This window comes from Brettanomyces nanus, chromosome 1 (genome assembly GCF_011074865.1).
Source record: "Brettanomyces nanus chromosome 1, complete sequence".
Lineage (NCBI taxonomy): Eukaryota > Fungi > Ascomycota > Pichiomycetes > Pichiales > Pichiaceae > Brettanomyces > Brettanomyces nanus.
This window is the reverse complement of record NC_052374.1, coordinates 1738529-1757000: the sequence shown is the minus strand read 5'-3', so window position 1 is coordinate 1757000 and position 18472 is coordinate 1738529. Positions and strand designations below refer to the sequence as shown.

At 41.5% G+C, this 18472-nt stretch overlaps 8 protein-coding genes across 8 annotated transcripts; 3 read left to right on the top strand and 5 right to left on the bottom strand.

Moving 5' to 3' along the window:
• Positions 1–83: 83 nt before the first annotated feature.
• FOA43_000810 (uncharacterized protein) lies at positions 84–3390 on the bottom strand (the record flags this gene model as incomplete). Its single annotated transcript, XM_038921136.1, has 1 exon — positions 84–3390. A coding segment is annotated over one exon (3307 nt), but the record flags the coding sequence as incomplete, so codon positions are not given.
• A 2093-nt stretch (positions 3391–5483) lies between these two features.
• On the bottom strand, positions 5484–6350 carry FOA43_000809 (uncharacterized protein; the record flags this gene model as incomplete). Its single annotated transcript, XM_038921135.1, has 1 exon — positions 5484–6350. The coding sequence occupies one exon, from the start codon at positions 6348–6350 to the stop codon at positions 5484–5486; it is 867 nt and encodes a 288-aa protein (XP_038777063.1).
• A 238-nt stretch (positions 6351–6588) lies between these two features.
• FOA43_000808 (uncharacterized protein) lies at positions 6589–8100 on the bottom strand (the record flags this gene model as incomplete). The annotated part of the gene is made up of 1 exon (XM_038921134.1): positions 6589–8100. The coding sequence occupies one exon, from the start codon at positions 8098–8100 to the stop codon at positions 6589–6591; it is 1512 nt and encodes a 503-aa protein (XP_038777062.1).
• A 325-nt stretch (positions 8101–8425) lies between these two features.
• On the top strand, positions 8426–9184 carry SFM1 (SPOUT methyltransferase; the record flags this gene model as incomplete). Its single annotated transcript, XM_038921133.1, has 1 exon — positions 8426–9184. The coding sequence occupies one exon, from the start codon at positions 8426–8428 to the stop codon at positions 9182–9184; it is 759 nt and encodes a 252-aa protein (XP_038777061.1).
• Positions 9185–9572: 388 nt separating this feature from the next.
• Positions 9573–12650, top strand: FOA43_000806 (uncharacterized protein; the record flags this gene model as incomplete). Its single annotated transcript, XM_038921132.1, has 2 exons — positions 9573–9581; positions 9795–12650. 2 exons carry the CDS (start codon positions 9573–9575, stop codon positions 12648–12650), a joined length of 2865 nt encoding a protein of 954 aa, XP_038777060.1.
• Positions 12651–13213: 563 nt separating this feature from the next.
• Positions 13214–14194, top strand: FOA43_000805 (uncharacterized protein; the record flags this gene model as incomplete). Its single annotated transcript, XM_038921131.1, has 1 exon — positions 13214–14194. The coding sequence occupies one exon, from the start codon at positions 13214–13216 to the stop codon at positions 14192–14194; it is 981 nt and encodes a 326-aa protein (XP_038777059.1).
• A 32-nt stretch (positions 14195–14226) lies between these two features.
• Positions 14227–16677, bottom strand: FOA43_000804 (uncharacterized protein; the record flags this gene model as incomplete). The annotated part of the gene is made up of 1 exon (XM_038921130.1): positions 14227–16677. The coding sequence occupies one exon, from the start codon at positions 16675–16677 to the stop codon at positions 14227–14229; it is 2451 nt and encodes an 816-aa protein (XP_038777058.1).
• Positions 16678–17031: 354 nt separating this feature from the next.
• On the bottom strand, positions 17032–17973 carry HEM13 (Coproporphyrinogen-III oxidase; the record flags this gene model as incomplete). Its single annotated transcript, XM_038921129.1, has 1 exon — positions 17032–17973. One exon carries the CDS (start codon positions 17971–17973, stop codon positions 17032–17034), a length of 942 nt encoding a protein of 313 aa, XP_038777057.1.
• Between the last annotated feature and the right edge of the window lie 499 nt (positions 17974–18472).

The following is an 18472-nucleotide window of genomic DNA, read 5'->3' as shown; positions in this document are numbered from 1 at the left end:
AGAGGATCCTTTCGCGATTTCATATTTTTTATCTGGGGCTAAGAGGATTTCTTTATTCAAATTAGCATACAGCGTTATAGTCCTTACAAAGCTCCGATGACACTGAATATACTGTCCAATGCAGTCCTCTTCACATCCTCAGAGTAAACGGCACAAGTTCGTTCAATGCCCTTATTTTGCGCGATCCACGAAAAATCGCTCTGCAATCCCAACGGAGCAGACTCCTCTGTACCCTCCTGGGCCTTCTTGAGTCTTGAAGTATGCTCATGAGTTTTGGCTGCCACCTCAGCGTTATCAACAATTTCCTTTGGAACACCGCACATTGATGCAACGTGCATACCAAACGATCCGTTAGAACTACCTGGCTCCAACTTGTAGAGGAAGGTGATATTTCTCGAAGACTCATCCACTATAATACCCATTCTAAGAGGTTTAATACGTGGATGATGAATAAATGCTTGGCCTAAATTTCCGTAATGAGTGGCAAAGAAACCAACAGATTGTACGTGTGTGGCAATGTGGTGTAACACAGCTTCTGCTATTGCGAAACCGTCACTTGACGAGCCTCCGCGTCCCAACTCATCAAGAATAATGAGAGATCTTGGAGTGGCATTTTCTAACATCCGTTTAGTTTCAGATAGTTCCACAAAGAATGTAGACTTACCCTGCATAATGTTATCGTTGGCACCCAACCGAGTCATGATACAATCAATAGGCACAATCTTAGCTTCGGAAGCTGGCACAAAGCAACCTATTTGAGCCATAATAACAGCTATACCTGTCATTCTCAAAAGAGTCGATTTTCCTGCAGCATTGGCACCCGTCAATAACCCAATCTGACCCTTGCCATTTTCTCCTAGAATCACATCGTTTGGAATAAAATCACGTGTTCCAGAAACACCCCCTGGAATAAAGCAAGGATGACGTAACTGCCTGAATTCTAAGAATGCTCTGTTGGAGTCAACAAACTCTGGTCTGCATAGCGGCGAGCCTAGCGACTCGGAAGCTCTCACTAATGATACAACACAATCTATCTGAGAGACGCATCGCACAGTTTCTGCCCAAATGTTGTAATCCTTGTCGAATCTTGCATACATCTTTTGTTGCAAGGACTCACATAAAATCTTGTGAAGCTCACGGGCCTCCATCAATTCTCTAACAAGTTTCTTAACCTTAGGAGACCAATAACGCTTGGACTTGGCTGTTGCAGACATCTGTTGCCAGTCGGATGGAATCCTAGACGTAGCACGCTTCGGAATCTCAATAAGATATAGCTCTTTACCATAATCTTTGTAACACATCTCCTGACATTTGTACTCACGGCGATACTGTATAATAATATCATCCAACTCATTTTCTAAGGCCTTCACTTTTGCATTACTAGCGTCGAATTCTGATTCAACACCAGGCTCTGGAACCAATATTCCTTCCGCATATGCTAAATGCCTATCGAATGCTTGCGACCATTTCGATACACATTCTTCCAATTCGTCAGGAAACTGAGAAACCAATTCACCCAAAAAACCACCCAACTTTCCATCTCCATACGTATCTTTTAGCACTTTCAATAATGACAGAATTGACTCAAAGCCTTCAATGACTTTGGAGAAATCCTTCACTTTCAAATTCCCAGAGTGCACACGAGCCAACAATCTTTCTAGATCAGGAAGCTTTCCAAGCTTCCTTTCAATGATAGATCTCAAATCGCCGTCATTCATAAGAAGTTCTACAGAGTCGAATCTAGCATCAAGCTTCTCCTTACTAAGAAGTGGATGAATCACCCAGCTTTTGAAGGTTCTTTTACCAAAGGCAGTAATTCCCCTGTTTAGAAGACGAAATAATGTACCTTTGTCACTTTGATCGAATGAGTTGCTGAATATCTCCAAGTTTTGCAAGGTAACACCATCAAGTCTCATAGTGGCATTGCAGAAACTACTCTTAAATGGATCGTACTCAGCAAAATTTCCCATGGACACAGTCGATGAGTCAAGTTTCAATGACCGTAGATACCATAATAATGCACCGAAGGCAGAAAAAGCCACGTTCTTTTCATTTTTATGGTACATCACCAACACCGAAGGATAGTTAGACAAATCGTCCAAGTTAGAGGCTTCAAAATATTTGCCTCTAGTAAGCTCCTCAAACGTAGTTTCGTGGTCCCAGAACTCGTTGCCAGATTTCAGAAAGTTGAACATGGCACCTGCATGAGAATTGAATCGAAGGATCTTCATCACCAAGGGACTCACCTTTGACTTCTCCACCAATACTTCCATAGGTTGAATTTGTGCCAGTAAAGTCTCCAACTTGACACATTCAGGGTCGTCGTCAAACTGCGTAATCTCAACATGACCAGTAGCAGTATCAATAAAGCAAACGCCAAATGTCTTTGAATTGTCCAGATTAGTTTCCTCCTTGACAGCTAGACAGTACTTAGCCATATCATCCGTTAGCATCTTCCCATCGGTCAAAGTACCACAAGTTAAAACGCAATCAAGCTCACGTTTGATGACTTTAGATGCCTTCTTGCTGCTATTTCTCTCTCTCATCTCTTTGGCAAGCATTGACTCCTTCTGATTAACTTTGGCAACCTTATAGCCCTCATCAACGAATCGTTTGGCCCAATAATCAAATGACATCTCAGGTATACCAGCTAGTCTCATATTTGCACGACCTGTACCAGCAAGTTTCAAGTCAAACTTCTGATGAGCTATATCTGCATCTTTCTCATATAGTTCAAAGAACTTTCCCTTTTTGAAAAACACCACAGTGTCCCACATCTTGGCTTTAATCGACCAATACTGAGTCTCAAACGCAGTAAACTTGGCCCAGGCAGATTTCGGAATGTATAGAGTTCTCGAATCATAATCAGAATCCGTCTCCAATCGTCCTTCTGCATCCTTCACATTTACTAACCACTGATATCTCTCTCCGTTTTCCTTAACAAATTTACGTTGAGGAGAGATGGTCTTTGCGTCCTTGGAACGTCTATATGAAGCCTTGTTCTCAGGAACGAATGCAGAACCTGCTGAAAACTTTGCGGAGACGGTGGTATGAGAAGAAGTATCCAAATTTTCAAATTGTTTTGGTAAGTCTATTGAAGAATGAACCTCGGTTGATGCCTGATTGGCCTTCTTTTTCTGTCTTTTGATCTTTCCAAGATCAGCCAAATCAATTGCATCATCATCATCTTCATCATCATCTTCATCCTCGACTACAACATCATCATCCAACTCTTTCTTCTCCGCAACTAAATCGTCATTTTCAATTTCACCATCGTCTTCATCCACAACATCATCATCGATAACATCATCAATAACTTCATCAACGACAAAATCACCGTCCTCATCGTCATCCTCTTCCACCTCAACAATTCTCCTTCTCTTATGATGACTACCAACAAGTTCATCATCATCTTCATCGCTCAGCTCGGAATAATTGATCTTCTTCACCGTTCTTCCAGACGACAGCGTCGATAGAGGCGAAGATGGAATAGCCGGAGAGTCTGGATCAGAAGAACTATCCACGCTTTTCAACTTTTTCAGCGACTTCGGAGTGTCGGGAACTTTAGCTGCAGAACTATTGGTAATTGGAGATATATCAGGTTTAGCTCTCTTTAATTTTTCCTTGACAGGAGACGAACTTGTAGGAGTAATTGACTCAACACAAGACTTGGCCTCATTTGCAGAATTTTGCTCGAGCTTTGGTTTTGGAGAAACCTTGGCCTTGGAAAAGAACGACAGTAAATTGCTCTGCTTCATCTGCTTAGATTTGGCCTTAGCAATTATATTTAAGGAGAGATACAAAGCAGAAAGAGTGTAATATATATAAATACGCGTACTAAAACAATCTACTTATTTTTTAGAGAGTAAGCGCGTTTTGACAAGACGCGACGCGTTCGGGTTTTTAATATGTACGTACTTACATAATAATTTCATACTTAACGTCACGCTTAATACTCTTATTAGGCAAGATGAAACTGTTAAGAAGGTAGCAATCGTCCTTGACGTTTGTGCCAGAACCTAAGATGGAAATGTTACCAGAATCTTTGATACCAATGATTCTGGTCTCTTCCTGTAGTTCCCCGGATTTCTTTGGAGAGTTATTCTTACTAGTCTTAATAGTAATTCCTGTACCTTCGACACGAGTCCAGCTACCGATATTACAACTGTAGGAGACAATTGAGTTGGAAATGAGCGAATTGGATCCAATCTTGGAGCTATTCAAGATGATCGAGTTGGAGATTCTAGTACCAGCGTTCACTTTACAATCGGGACCAATGGACACGTAAGGTCCAATTTTGGTTCCCAGAGACATATCAATCTTACTGGAAGGATGAATGTAAACTGGCGGAACAATATTGGAAGAAGGCTGTTCCAAAATGAGTCTGTCAATAGTAGGAGTCCTTTGGTGCATCGGGACGTTGCCCAAAATTTTATTCTGAGAACCTCCTGTTCTCTGAACCTTATAGAGCTCATCCAAATAAAGCTGATTGGAGTATAAGGCATCGGAAGGAGTCTTTACAGCGGTCCAAAAGCCGGTGTAAGGATAGATATAGGTCATTCCAAACTCAGGTAAATTCTGGAGAATGTCCTTTTCCATAGAGATAACATCTTCATCGACAATTTCAGCATTCTCGCTGGCAGTAGTAATCTTAGAGATCTTGGCGTGAGCAAGACGACGGAAAAGCTTGTCGTTGAACAGATAGATACCACCGTTGATAGTCTCAGACATCTTTGTCTCCGGTTTTTCAACATAGTGCACAACCTTATGCGTTTTTGGATCGGAAATAATGGTACCAAACGAAGACTGGTCCCTGTCGTTAAGTGCAAGGAACAAGTCGTAGTTCTGAAGTTTGACACCCATCAGAATAGCATCCAATTGCTTTCCGACATTCTCCGAAGCTTTGAGATCATAGAATTCCACCATTTTCTGTAAGGGAAATGAGCAAATGATATCACCGTGAATAACAAGGAAACTCTCGGTAGAGCCGGACATAATTTCATTACGGAAGTAATACAAGCCACCAGCAGAACCCATTGCCTTGAATTCCTTCAAGTATCTCATGGTACATTGACGCTTTGTGTACTTCATTCTTGCATCAAATTCTGAAATGAAGTCGGTAAAGACAGAAGGTTCGTAGAATCCAATTAGAATAATCTCCTTGATGGAATCCACGTCAAGAATGGCATCGACAGTATGAGATAAAAGAGGCTTTCCGGCAATTGGGAAAAGAATCTTGGCCTGGTCTAGAGCTAATGGTCTAAACCGAGTACCACGGGAGCCTCCTCCCACCATAATAATAGCCTTTGTAGTAGTCATTTTGATTGTTACAGATAAAAGAAACCGAGTGAAATAAGGAAAGAACGTGGCAGACTACGTGTTAATTTTGCTTTTTGTTACCAAAGATTCGCGACTTGAAATAGGGAGGCTAAAACTCGGACAGATTACTAAGTGAAAAATAGCTTACTCATGGAATACATAATTTACTGTAATAACTGCTGAAAAGCCTTTCTCCAAACTTCCTTACCGTCCCTATTGATTGTGTCTCCGTGACAAACGATAATCTTGTTGAAGTCCCACTCTTGCAACATCTGTTCGATGGCCTTCTTGGCTGCTGGTTTGTCCTTGATGATACCTCCAGTCAACTGATTGTTGAGAAAAGTGCCCGGAGTAAATGCCTTCTTGGTTAGCCAGCCCCATAAACCCGATTGAGGGTCCTTACCGCCAAACTGTTCGTTGAACAAATCGGATTCAGGTGTTCGGTGGCCCGTGTACTGCAAGTTGAAGAACATATCAGCCTCAAGTAGTGTCTTTGAACCAGGAACGTAGACCATCAACTCCTTGTTCTGATGAGATGGGATGTAGACGAATTGTAGGTCAGCTTTGATAAGATCTGAGTCCTCGGGAATCCCCAATCCAATTAGGTCTTTCCTCTTGAGGATCTTATTACCTTGACTATCAGCAATCTTGAAGTCAATTGCAGAATCAATTTGAGGGTCGCAGCCTTCAAATCCAATTACCTTGATAGAGGGATGCTTCTCCTTATAAGGTAATAAAGCCATGGTATGTTCTTTATCTGGAATGATAATATAAGAGACATTGTCAATAAAAGACTTACCCTTTGGTAAATCGCCATTTTCAGTCATCAATTTATCAACAGAAGCAATGACATTCTGATCGTAAGGGATTGTCGAATAGATGATAAAGGAAGGTTTGGCACTATCAGTCTTGATAATAGACATTCTAGCACCGAAAGCGAGTCGATTGACTCGATAGAACGCACACGAATGCGTATAGATTTGCGAGCTAACTTTTCTACTGACTCCGCCGATAACAGAAGGATAACCCATGATTGATGAAGAAATGAGAAGAACTAAAGAAGGGCAAATGATTGGCAAGCTCGATGAATAGATAACGATAGCAATTGTAGCAGCCCGTGGCAAGACCAGGTGATCGCCCTGGTGGCAACCCTGGTGACAACCCTGGTAAAGAGTTTTCGCGGGATCCTTCCTGTTAGAGGGTTTGGACGCCCCCGCCTGCCGGCGGGCGCCTACGCCGTATCATCTGATAATTTCATTATCTGTATATCTAAATATGACTTTGTGCTAAATACTTGGCTGCATGATCTCCAGCAATTCTACCAAAAACGACACACTCTAACAACGACGAACCGCCTAATCTGTTGCTCGAGTGAACTCCCGAGGTGATCTCCCCAGCTCCCCAGATACCATTAATAGGCTGATCATCTATGTTAAGGAACTGTGCTTCTGGATTGATCTTTACACCTCCCATAGTAAAGTGTAGAACCGGAGTTACTCTTCCGGCAATCAACTCTGTATCATCGGTGACTTCCTCGGGTTTCAATGTCCATTTACCTAGCGAAATTCTCCCGTAATCTGTATCTTTCTCATCTTGAACCATTTGTGCGTACCTCTTAACGCTCTCCTTGATGTTAGGAATCTCTTGCTTCCACTCACTAATCTTCTTTTTAGCCACCAACTTTTTAAATTGATAGAACCCAATGTTACTGCCTATATTTTTTGTGGATCCTTCATCCAAAACTAACCAAACTTTCCATTGACGGATCTCATCGTTAAGTTCTTCATCGCAGCTTTTCATAACGGCTTCAGTCAATTGATCTCTTCTCTGCATCTCATTGGCAAATCGGTCACCCAGGGAATTTAATAAAATTCCACCTTCACCTCGTAACATCTCTGCAGCTAAAAACTTGTTTCTGGAAAAGAGGTCTTCGGGATCAACAAATCCTGTGGGATGAACTTGTATTGACTCCATATCCATCAATTTACCACCAATGGCCTCTAAAATCCCGATAGATTGAGGTCTTTCTGAATTCGTAGAAGGAAATTTGGCCAAATCGGGTCTGTATTTGGTCACGAGACCTGTAGTATCACCTGCAAATCCACCGACAGCAAATATAACAGGTCCAAAGAGTTTTTCAGAATGTTTCTTATCCAGATCTTCGAATTCTACCCCGACTACACCTTGAGAATCGGTAATCAACTTGGTGACACGACAGCTGGTACGTAGTGTAGCCAGATTTGCGTATTTCTCCTCCAACTGCTTCCATAATTCAGACACAATAGCAAAACCAGGAGGTATTTTGCCCGTACCACGGTGAGTTCTTGGTACAGAATGACCACCCAACTGGGTCACGGCAGCTAAATCAATACCAAAATGGTCTGTAAGCCAATAAACGGCAGACTGTGAATTGTCCACTAAAGTCTTCATCAAGGTTTCTCTTTCTTTTTTTAATTGAGAATCGGAGTTCTGGTATATAACACCAGAAGACCTCAGAGTATCCGAATAAAACAGGTCATCTTTGACGGGTTGGTATCTGGTAGGAGCACCATTGATACCGGATGAGGCCTTTGCAGAATTACCACCATACTTAGGCATCATCTCCAACATGATTACCTTCTGACCATTCTGAAGCACAGAGTGTGCAGCACTCAAACCTGCAAGACCACTTCCAACAACAATTACTTGCTTAGAGGCCGTATGAGTCAGCATATTAGAGACTAATTGATATAGAACGATGAGTATGAATAAGTAAAACACTAGGCGTTTACGAGAAAGCATCTGTTAAAGTGAAGGAGAAAGAAAAAGGACAACTGTTGGAGGCATAGAATTGTGGAACGATTATAGCCATCTGCACGTGACCGGTGGATCTACAGAGTCCGTATAAATAGACTGAATAGGTGCTAACGGCGAGCTATGAAGACAGTGGAGTCGTGGAGCTGATGAAACCAAGAGAGCATATTTAGTGTAGTGAGTCGTCTACAGCTCACAGTCTACTCCTTGCAGGTTCCGGTTACTGGTGGGTTGTAACAACTCATTGGCAAGCTGGATCGTTGGATGTTCGCCACTTACGTGGTAGACCCGTGCCACGCCGCAAATCAGTACCATGGACAAACCAGTTAACGCCGTACCGCGCGGTAAACGACCCAGACAATTGCCACGCCGTGTCGTCCATATTCAAAAGAAGGCTAAAATTTTTACCCAAGAGTTCTCCACTTTGTCTAAGAGTCGCCAAATCAAATATCTAAAGATGAAATACGTAATAGAACATATGGAGAAAGGCTTTACCGAGTGGGTGATTTTGGAATATGCGCAAATTCTGAGAGATGTTGGTAGTGACAATCTTATCTTAACCTGTCTTCCTGAAGGTACCACAGATAGGGATATTCCTGTTTCTTTACTCAAACTTGGACTACAATGGTCGACTAAAGATGCTTCGCATTTCATTCCTAGAGACATTCCTAAGTCCAGATTGTGTCTATTGGACCCTCGGGCAGAACTGGATCTCCAACCTACTGATACGGGTGAATTCGATTACTTCATCTTCGGTGGAATTCTAGGTGATCATCCACCTAGAGATAGAACAGGCGAACTAAGACAACGTTTAAATTGTCCAGGAAGACGTTTGGGAGATTCTCAGATGTCTACAGACACTGCTGCGAGAACCACCAAGATAATTCTCGATGGAACACCTCTTGAGGAGATCAAGTTTATAGATTACCCTGAGATTCGATTCAGTAGACACGAGGCCACCGAAATGCCCTTCAGATACGTTCTTGACGGTGACTACAGGCCTATTTTACCACAGGGAATGCTCAGATTGATCAAAAAGGATTCCGAAAGGAGTTTGGACCAGTTCTTCTGACTTAACCAGCACTTATTTATTAATATATTCAGTCTAACCTTTAATAGATGATGATCATGTGAGATTAGTTATCTATGCATTGTTTCTTGTCTTTCTTCTGTCTCAACTTTGTCTTTCTTCTACCTTCCTATCCTCTTTCTTCTACTTTTCTACTTCCTCTCTTCTACCTTCCTGCCTCTACCTTTCTGCCTTTACCTTTCTGCCTTCACCTTCCTACCTCCACCTTCCAACCTCCACCTTACCCATTCCTATTTAGGAAATTATTCAAACGGCTTCGCGAATCACAAAACGGCTTTCATCTATTCCGAGATAACCTACCTTATCGACATTTATTCTCTTTCTGAACTCAATTTTCTTCTGTATATTAACGATACCTTCGTCTTTTTTGATGTTTGGCGTCCTTATTCTGGCGTTTTTGTATGCTATATCGACTCTGGCCGAAGTGGATGACTTCTTTCCTTCAGCACTAGCTTCTGATCCACTAGCAGTGGCAATAAAACCGGCAGCACGAGCAACAGCAACAGCCGAAGACTCTGCAGAAACTTGTCCTCCCTGTTTCAACTGCAATCTTCCAAACTTTGAATGCAAGCAATTTTCTACATGTAATCAGTTCACTGGTCGATGCGAATGCCGAAACGGCTTTGGTGGTGAAGATTGCTCAGAGCCCGTCTGTGGCTCCTTGGCTGATGGTCCTAACAGACCAATTAGAGATCCAGACGACGTTTGTAACTGCGAAGATGGCTGGGGTGGTATCAATTGTAACCTTTGTCAACAAGACGCAGTCTGCAAATCATTCGTTCCGGATGGACTGCAAGGTACTTGCTATACTGGTGGTATCCTAGTCCATCAAGCTCATCAGATGTGTGATGTCACCAATAAGAAGATCGTTCAAGTTCTTGGGGGAAAAATTCCCCAGGCCACTTTTGAATGCAATAGAACTTCTCAAGAGTGCTCTTTTCAATTTTGGATACAGAGCGACGAGAGCTTCTATTGCGATCTTTCCAAGTGTGACTTCCAGTACGATTTGAACGGTAATCACACCAACTATCGCTGCGACGATGTGGCTTGCAAATGCTTACCTGATAAGATGCTTTGCGGCAAGTCCGGCTCCATTGATATATCAGATTTTCTTGTTGAAACTATTAAGGGACCTGGTGAATTCACATGCGACCTACAATCTCGCAATTGCAAGTTCTCCGAACCAAGTATGAATGATCTTATCATGAATGTATTTGGTGATCCATATATCACTCTAAGTTGTCTTTCTGGTGAGTGTCTTCATGATAGTGAGATCCCAGGATTTACCATTCCTCCAAAAGATAGGTTTACCTACTTGGACTTCGCCAAAGACCTTACTGCTCTTGGTGTATGTCTCGGTGTAGTTCTTGTCACTATCTTTGGAGTAAAAAGGTCTCCACTTTTTTCTTCCGAGTCGATTGCACTTCCAGATGATGATAACGATGATAATGACGATTACCTCATGGTTGACTATGTTCCTGCTACATTTGCCTTCGATAAAGTGTCCTATTCTGTTAACAGGAAGCCTATTCTTAGTAACTCCTTTGGTATGGTCAAACCGGGTGAAATTATGGCCATTATGGGTAGCTCTGGTGCTGGTAAAACTACACTTCTTGATATTCTTGCTGGAAAGAATAAAGGTGGTATCAGTCAGGGCTCTTTGATTGTCAACGGTGAGCAGATTTTGACTAATTCAGATGTTAAGCATTTCAAAAGATCTTGTGGATTTGTCGATCAAGAGGATTATCTTATTCCAACTTTAACCGTCTATGAGACAGTACTCAATAGTGCTCTTCTCAGGCTTCCAAGATCTTTGTCTACAAAATCTAAGAAGGCTAAAGTTCTCCAAATCCTTTCAGAATTACGAATTCTTCATATTAAGGATAAGCTAATTGGTTCCGACTTTGAGAGAGGCATTTCTGGAGGTGAAAAACGTCGTGTGGCCATTGCTTGCGAGCTCGTTACATCACCTTCTATTCTTTTCTTGGATGAGCCTACTACAGGTCTTGATGGCTTCAATGCATTCCGTGTTGTCGAGTCCCTTGTTCGTCTTGCCAAGGATTTCAACCGTACTATCATTTTCTCTATTCATCAGCCGAGAAGTAATATTGTGGCTTTATTCGATAAACTATTACTTTTATCGGACGGCGAAATAGTTTACTCCGGCCTTATGAGTGAATGTTCAGAGTTTTTCTCTCAGAGAGGCTATCAATGTCCATCTGGCTACAATATAGCAGACTACCTTATTGATATCACCTCCGAAGACACAACCAAAGACAACTCATTGACGACAGTTTCGCCTGTTGAAACGGATCCTAGATTGGATTTGTTGCTAGAAACAGGTGAGGCACATCATCTTCCTAATAGTTCAGAGGAGGATCCAACTGAAGAATGGGCTCATTATGCATCTCACCGAGATGAATTGACTTATGCACTTGGACAGAAGGCTGACGTGAACTCGAAACCACAAGGTACTCTTGCTACTCTCTTTTCAAAATCATCAGAAGCTGAACAACTTCATGAGAGTATTAAGGCAGAGCATTCATCTGCACCCTCTGTTTCCAATGCTGAGGAAGATTCATTCTTTAAAGATGATCCAACTCGTTCTAAGGCAGGATTCTTTACCCAGTTATCCATTTTGTGCTCACGGACGTTTAAAAACTCTTACAGAAACCCCAAGTTGCTTCTAAGTCACTACATTTTGGCAATTGTTATGGGATTTTTCTGTTCGTATCTATACTATGACGTTCAAAACAACATTTCTGGATTTCAAAATAGATTGGGACTATTCTTCTTCCTTTTAACAATGTTTGGATTTTCCACTCTAACTGGTCTTCACTCTTTCTCCATAGAAAGAATTGTATTCATCAGAGAAAGATCCAACAACTACTATCATCCATTGAGTTACTATCTCAGTAAGATTATATGCGATGTGATTCCTCTTCGTCTCTTCCCTCCAATTATTTTCATGGCTATCATCTATCCGCTAGTTGGATTGAATATGGGTGGTCACAAATTTTGGCTGTCGATTTTGATTGTTGTCCTCTTCAATATGGCAACTGCAGTGGAGATTCTTATCATTGGTATCCTTGTCAAGGAGCCGGGCTCAGCAACAATGATTGGTGTATTAGTTATGCTTTTCTCTCTACTTTTTGCCGGTTTGTTCATCAACAAGGATACGATTCCGACTGCTATCTCGTGGTTTGAGAGGATTTCTGTGTTCCACTACGGATATGAGGCACTAAGTGTAAATGAGGTGAATGGTTTGATTCTCAAGGAGAGAAAATATGGCCTAGACATCAAGGTTCCTGGAGCAGTGATTCTCTCTACGTTCGGATTTGACGTTAATGCCGTGCTCTTTGACATTTACTGGCTTTTGGGTATGCTTGGAGGGTTCACGATTTTGGGCTATGTTGCTCTTTACTACTTTGTGTATGAGACGAGGTGATATCTACATATGTTTAAACTAATAAATAATTCCTAATTCAATGCTAACTCTCTTTTCGCGACTATTCAGAATTGAAGGTTGATTTCAGGGGTCTTGTTCTTCTTATACCATCCACCATGGACCAATCCCATGGCAAAACTTGGGCCAATCCATTTGAGCTAAATTTTTCTCGATCTAATTCACACTATATGACGCCCGACCAGAACTCTAACCTATATTCACAGACAAATCCATTCGCTGATTCCACTAATTCCGTCAATCCTTTTGCTGACCAAGGGAGTACATATCAGAAGAAACCGATAGGTATTCAAGTGCAGGAAATTGAAGCAGTAGAAGACGAGAATGTGCACTCTGCTACTGCTGATTCTTCATTACCTCCTGATCATCATCGCCATCGTCATCATCATCACAGTCATCAACATCGCCATAAAGCTAATCGCGGCCTGTGGACCCCGGCCCCACTGAGATCCATTCTATGGGGTAAAAGGTTTCATGGGATCCCTTATTTTACCTTGTTTGTTACCGTGGTACAGGGAATAGTGTTTCTTTATGAACTAATCAAAATGGGAGTTTATACCAAGACGATCTTCCAGACTAAGCCCTATTTCAATCCTATGTTAGGGCCTTCAACGTTCTTGGAGATCAATGTCGGAGCCAGATACGCTCCTTGTATGACCTTTATTTCAGGAATTACAGACCTGGATGACTTGGAGTGGCCTTGTCCCAATTCGACAAGCGTGAGCTCGGAAGTTTGTTCATTATCTGAGCTTTGCGGATTGTCCTCTATCAAAAGAAACTCTTCTGGCTACTTGCAGCCCAACCAATGGTATAGAATGATTACTGCAATTTTCATTCATGCTGGATTTGTTCACATATTCTTCAATTTTTTACTTCAGATCATGGTTGGATCCACGGTGGAGTTGTATATAGGATCTATTAGATACGGTGTCATCTATATGGCATCTGGAATATCGGGATTCCTTCTTGGTACAAACTTTACACCCATAGGTATTGCTTCCATGGGTGCCTCGGGGGCTCTCTTTGGATCATGTATCTCTACAAACCTTCTTCTTCTTCTTATGAACCAGAACGGCGAACACTACGGCATTAAGATTCGAACTAGAGGAGCGTTTTTGCTCTGGATGCTTGCATCTCTAGCTGAAATTATTATTCTGATTTTCTTGGGCTTCTTACCTGGCTTAGACAACTTTTCTCATATCGGTGGCTTTATGATTGGAATAAGTTTGGGGCTGGTACTTCTCAATGACCCAAAGTTTGTCTATAAACCGGAATTCTTTGGCACTGACAAGATTCCAGTAGACGCAAAGTTTTTGGATATACGTAAAAGACCTCAGTTCTTGATATGGTCATCTGTTAGACTTGTTATGCTTGCTCTTACCATACTTTATTTTGTCTTCTTGTCGAGAAATTTTGCTATAAAGGGTGCCAAAGCCTCTCAATCTTGCAAATGGTGCAAGTATCTCAATTGTCTTCCCATAAACGGTTGGTGCGACCAAGGAGCTATTACTACCACTTCTGCATAATTAGTAGATAAGATCATCAATATTTTTTCTATCTAAATGCTATATAATACAGGAAGGAAAAACCCAACTTCGTCATAACTTTCCTCATCTACCAAGTTCTTCAAACGCACTGGCTGATGATCTTCCAAAGCCATCACTTCAGCCATATAGTTATAATAATCTTTCCGCATTGGTTTGGTATATTCCTTGTACTTCTCCATTAATGAGTGAAACTGATCCCACTCTTCTCCAGTTATTTCATGTGACTTCATCTTCCCCACAAGTTCTACCTCGTTCACATGTGCTCTAGTCTGTTTGTATGTTAAATAAAACTCCTTCATGATATCATCATCTCCTAGCAATTCCTCCAGAGATTTTAATCGGTTGTTGGAAAGAAAGTCGACCAATTTATGCTCTAAGAATTTCTTGGTTTCTCTACCGAGACGTCCCTTAATTGTATCCATTGGCATCCAGAGGCGAAGATCCGAAACGTATATGTTCTTATTGAAAGACTTCCGTGTCATTCCCCTCTTGTACTCGGACAGAAGAACATCCTCAAACTGATTAGGAATAAGAACAGGTGAACCTTCCATGGATGACAACCTCAAAGGTGAGAACTCTTCATAAGTATAGAAATGGTTGTTTCTGCAGTTAAAAGCGTGCAACATGCAATTCCTGTGAAAATCTCCTTCATTCTCTCCAATAGCCTTTCCCCTTTTCTGTAACATTTGTACCGCTCTTTTATCTAAAGACAGATTTTCTTTCTCTAATTCCTTATCAGTGATACTCTGCTGATATTTGTAGTGGGGGTCCTGAAATTTGGATGGATCATTTTGCCAGAGAAGACGAATTCTCTTTGGTATTCGATGCGTACCAGTAAAGGCCAATCCGGTAATATCAACGTACATTCCACTATCAACATCGATGAATCTGGCATCAATATTGTTATTTCCATTACCCTTATCTCTATGTGTAATGGAATTGGTACAATCCACAAAATACTTGTGGAATCCAAATTGGGCATCTTCGAAGACTAGCGATCCGTTATAGGCAGCGCATAGCCGGTCTAATTCCATGATAGGCATCTGAACATCAATATCCGAATCCCATTCAAATACAAGTCCATTCCACCACCACGAAAGCAAAGAGCCGTGGGCGAGAATAGACACGATTCCTGTCTTATAAGTGAATTGTAACCATGTATGCAACATTCTGTGCAAGATCAACTTGCGCTTGACGTCAACGTTATCAAATTCATTCACCTTAGATTCGGTTAAAAAGCCGCCGAAAAACCGACTATCATAATGAGCTCCATTTTCAGTTATTTTGTGGCCGTGAAAGCTTTGAGACCAAGTAAGTTCCACCTCTCTAAATGACTTACTGAGATGGTCTGGATTAAGCGATCTTGAATACTTGAGATTTTGTAAATGGCGAGATTCCTTGGTTGTAAGAGAATCTTCTTTAGCTGTGAGATTGTCTATTATTCCATTATAATCGTAGTAAAATTCATCCATGGGTATTTCGTACTGGTAGTTTGTACTTCGGGAGAGCAAAGAGTCAAAGTCTAATCCCTTTTCGGTAACATCGGCAACCTTTTGAAGCTCTTTGTATTCACTGATAGGATCTACAAGTAATGAGCCCGTTTTTGAGTCAGTTGTATCCTCTACGAACTCATCGAACAAACCGCTATCCAGCATAGTTTCATCCTGAGACAACCCAGTCTCGTATATTCCATTCTTTGATAAGAAAACGAGAGAGCTTGGTAGTGGTAAAGAGGAAAGAACAATTGATTTGGCCTGAATTTTTTTCTCCAAGTACCATGATGCAAAGCAGCGGCCCTGGAAGTTGAATCCCGGAAGAAGTTTCTCATCTGTTGGTCCCTCGTAGTCAGCGTCATCCGTGCATGGTTGTCTGTTGAAGAACGCATCGTCAAAATCGATTTTTGTCTTATCTTTGGTATGCATACCCTTGATTAGGGGACTATAATGTACACCAAATTCAAGAAAATCCCTGCATGAGGGCTTATCATCTTCTTTAAACCTCAAGTAGACATTTAAATCAGAAAGATCAACCCAGTCCTGCCAAGAAAATGGTACATGGACGGAATCTACGCCGCTCCCGTAGGCACCTTCAGCCAGCTGCTTCCGAATATGATGAGCATACACAGCAAGTGTCACTCTCGGGTCAAAGAAATGTCTCTCAGACCGCACTTTTCGGTATTCCTCTGCGTTGAGATCAACCTTATAGTCATGGAGACCCGTAAAATACTTCCAGTATTTAGTATAATCATCTGCAAGCGTGAGCTGTGGTAAACTCTTCTCTAATTCCTTTAGTAATATATCTGGATCATCTATCCTTGATTGGAGGGACGTTCGGAGATCCGAGAGTGTCTGCTGCGGTCTATGATATAATGAATAGATTATAAAGAACAGTATATTGACCAAGCATAGAACGATAAATATACTCACACATCGCCTTCTTCTGGGCAGATGCCTATACAACATGTTTAGTCAACGGTGGGCAGAAGAAGAAAAATGCCGGCAAATCAAGAATTAAAGTGTATCTATTCCAGAAAACCGATCCAGAAAGTTCAAGTAGTGCGAAGCGAAACAAGCCGGAACGAAACGAAACGAAACGAAATGAAGCAAAAAAAGAAACGGTGAAAATAACGCAGGACGTATCCCCATCTGGGCATCAAGAACGTGTAAGGCCGAAAGATGCATGAACGCATGAGATCAAACAGGCTAGACAATCATATCTTTTCATTAATATAAATAAGTAAACAAGTATAGAAGGCAGTTGTAGTGAGACAGTAAAATGGAAGTGACGAAATTACAAGCTGGGCATACATTTTCTCTCTAAACCCATTTGATTGGATGTCTGGTAACCTTCAACAATTCGGCTTCTCGTGAACCTTCTTCAGGCTCGTAGTCGTATAACCAGGTGGCAGTCTTGGGCATACTCATCAATATAGACTCAACTCTAGAACCAGGGGTCTGTAAGCCAAATTTAGTACCTCTATCATAGACCAAATTGAACTCAACGTATCTACCTCTTCTGACCTGCTGCCATTGCTTCTCTTCTGGGGTATACTTGATATCCTTTCTCTTTTCGATAATTGGAACGTAAGAAGGAATGAATGCATCAAAACAACTCTCGCACATCTTCAAACACTCTTGGGCTGGAAGTTCATCAAAGTCATCAAAGAATATACCTCCAATACCTCTGGCTTCACTTCTGTGATCAATCCAGAAGTACTTGTCACACCATTCTTTGAATTTTGGGTACAAATCCTTTCCGAAAGGATCCAATGCAGCCTTGTGCTTTGCATGAAACATTTTAGCATCCTCAGGATAAAGATAAGAAGGAGTCAAATCAGCGCCTCCTCCAAACCACCAAGTTTGAGTAGAATCGTCAGGGTTCATTATCTCAAAGTAACGATAGTTCAAATGAATGGTTGGGGCATGTGGGTTCCAAGGATGGATCACCATGGACAAACCGCAGGCAAAAAACTTAACAGTACCGTCATCTTGTGTCTTAATGTTTCTATGGTCAGCTTTCATTCTGGTGATAGCACCTGGTGGAAGAACACCGTAAACGGCAGAAATGTTGACACCGGCTTTCTCAAAAGTCGAGCCATCTGCCAAAACCATTGATCTTCCTCCTCCGCCATTTTTACCTCTTTTCCATTCATCAGGATGGAATTTCTTGGTTTCAACAGATTCGAGACCCGCACAGATCTCCTTTTGCTTCTGTCTTATCAACTTCTCCATCTGAACTCTCATTGATTCTTTCGACATTTTGTAGATTAAGCAGGCTTGTTATAGAAGTAGTTTTCTAAGGTTAAGAGGGGAAACAACGAAAAGCAGTTAAATAAATCAAAGAGGAATAAGAGATCTGTTTATCTCCGACTGCAAACAATCCTCGTTATAAATCATATCTGGAGGATATCAACTCATTCGATTTTTTCGTATAGCCAGTTGAAAATTTACAAATTCAAATTTTAACGAGCTTCGCGCCGAATCCTTCCTCGTTTAAATTTGGACATGTCCAGCAGCTCAACAAGATTTGTAATGGCTATCTGTATGACTGCAATGGTGCGTGCTCATCTCGAATCTGGATAGTTATTCTGGTTCAACCAAAGGTATCAGTATTTTTCTTCAACGTTACTACAATCCTAGTGAGCGAAGTGATTCTCGACTCAATTCAAGTCCTTGATGTAAATTGGGTGATTTTCTCTCGTTCACTCTACTTTTTTCTATCTTTACTCCATTTGAGACCCCTGATTTTGTTTTTTCT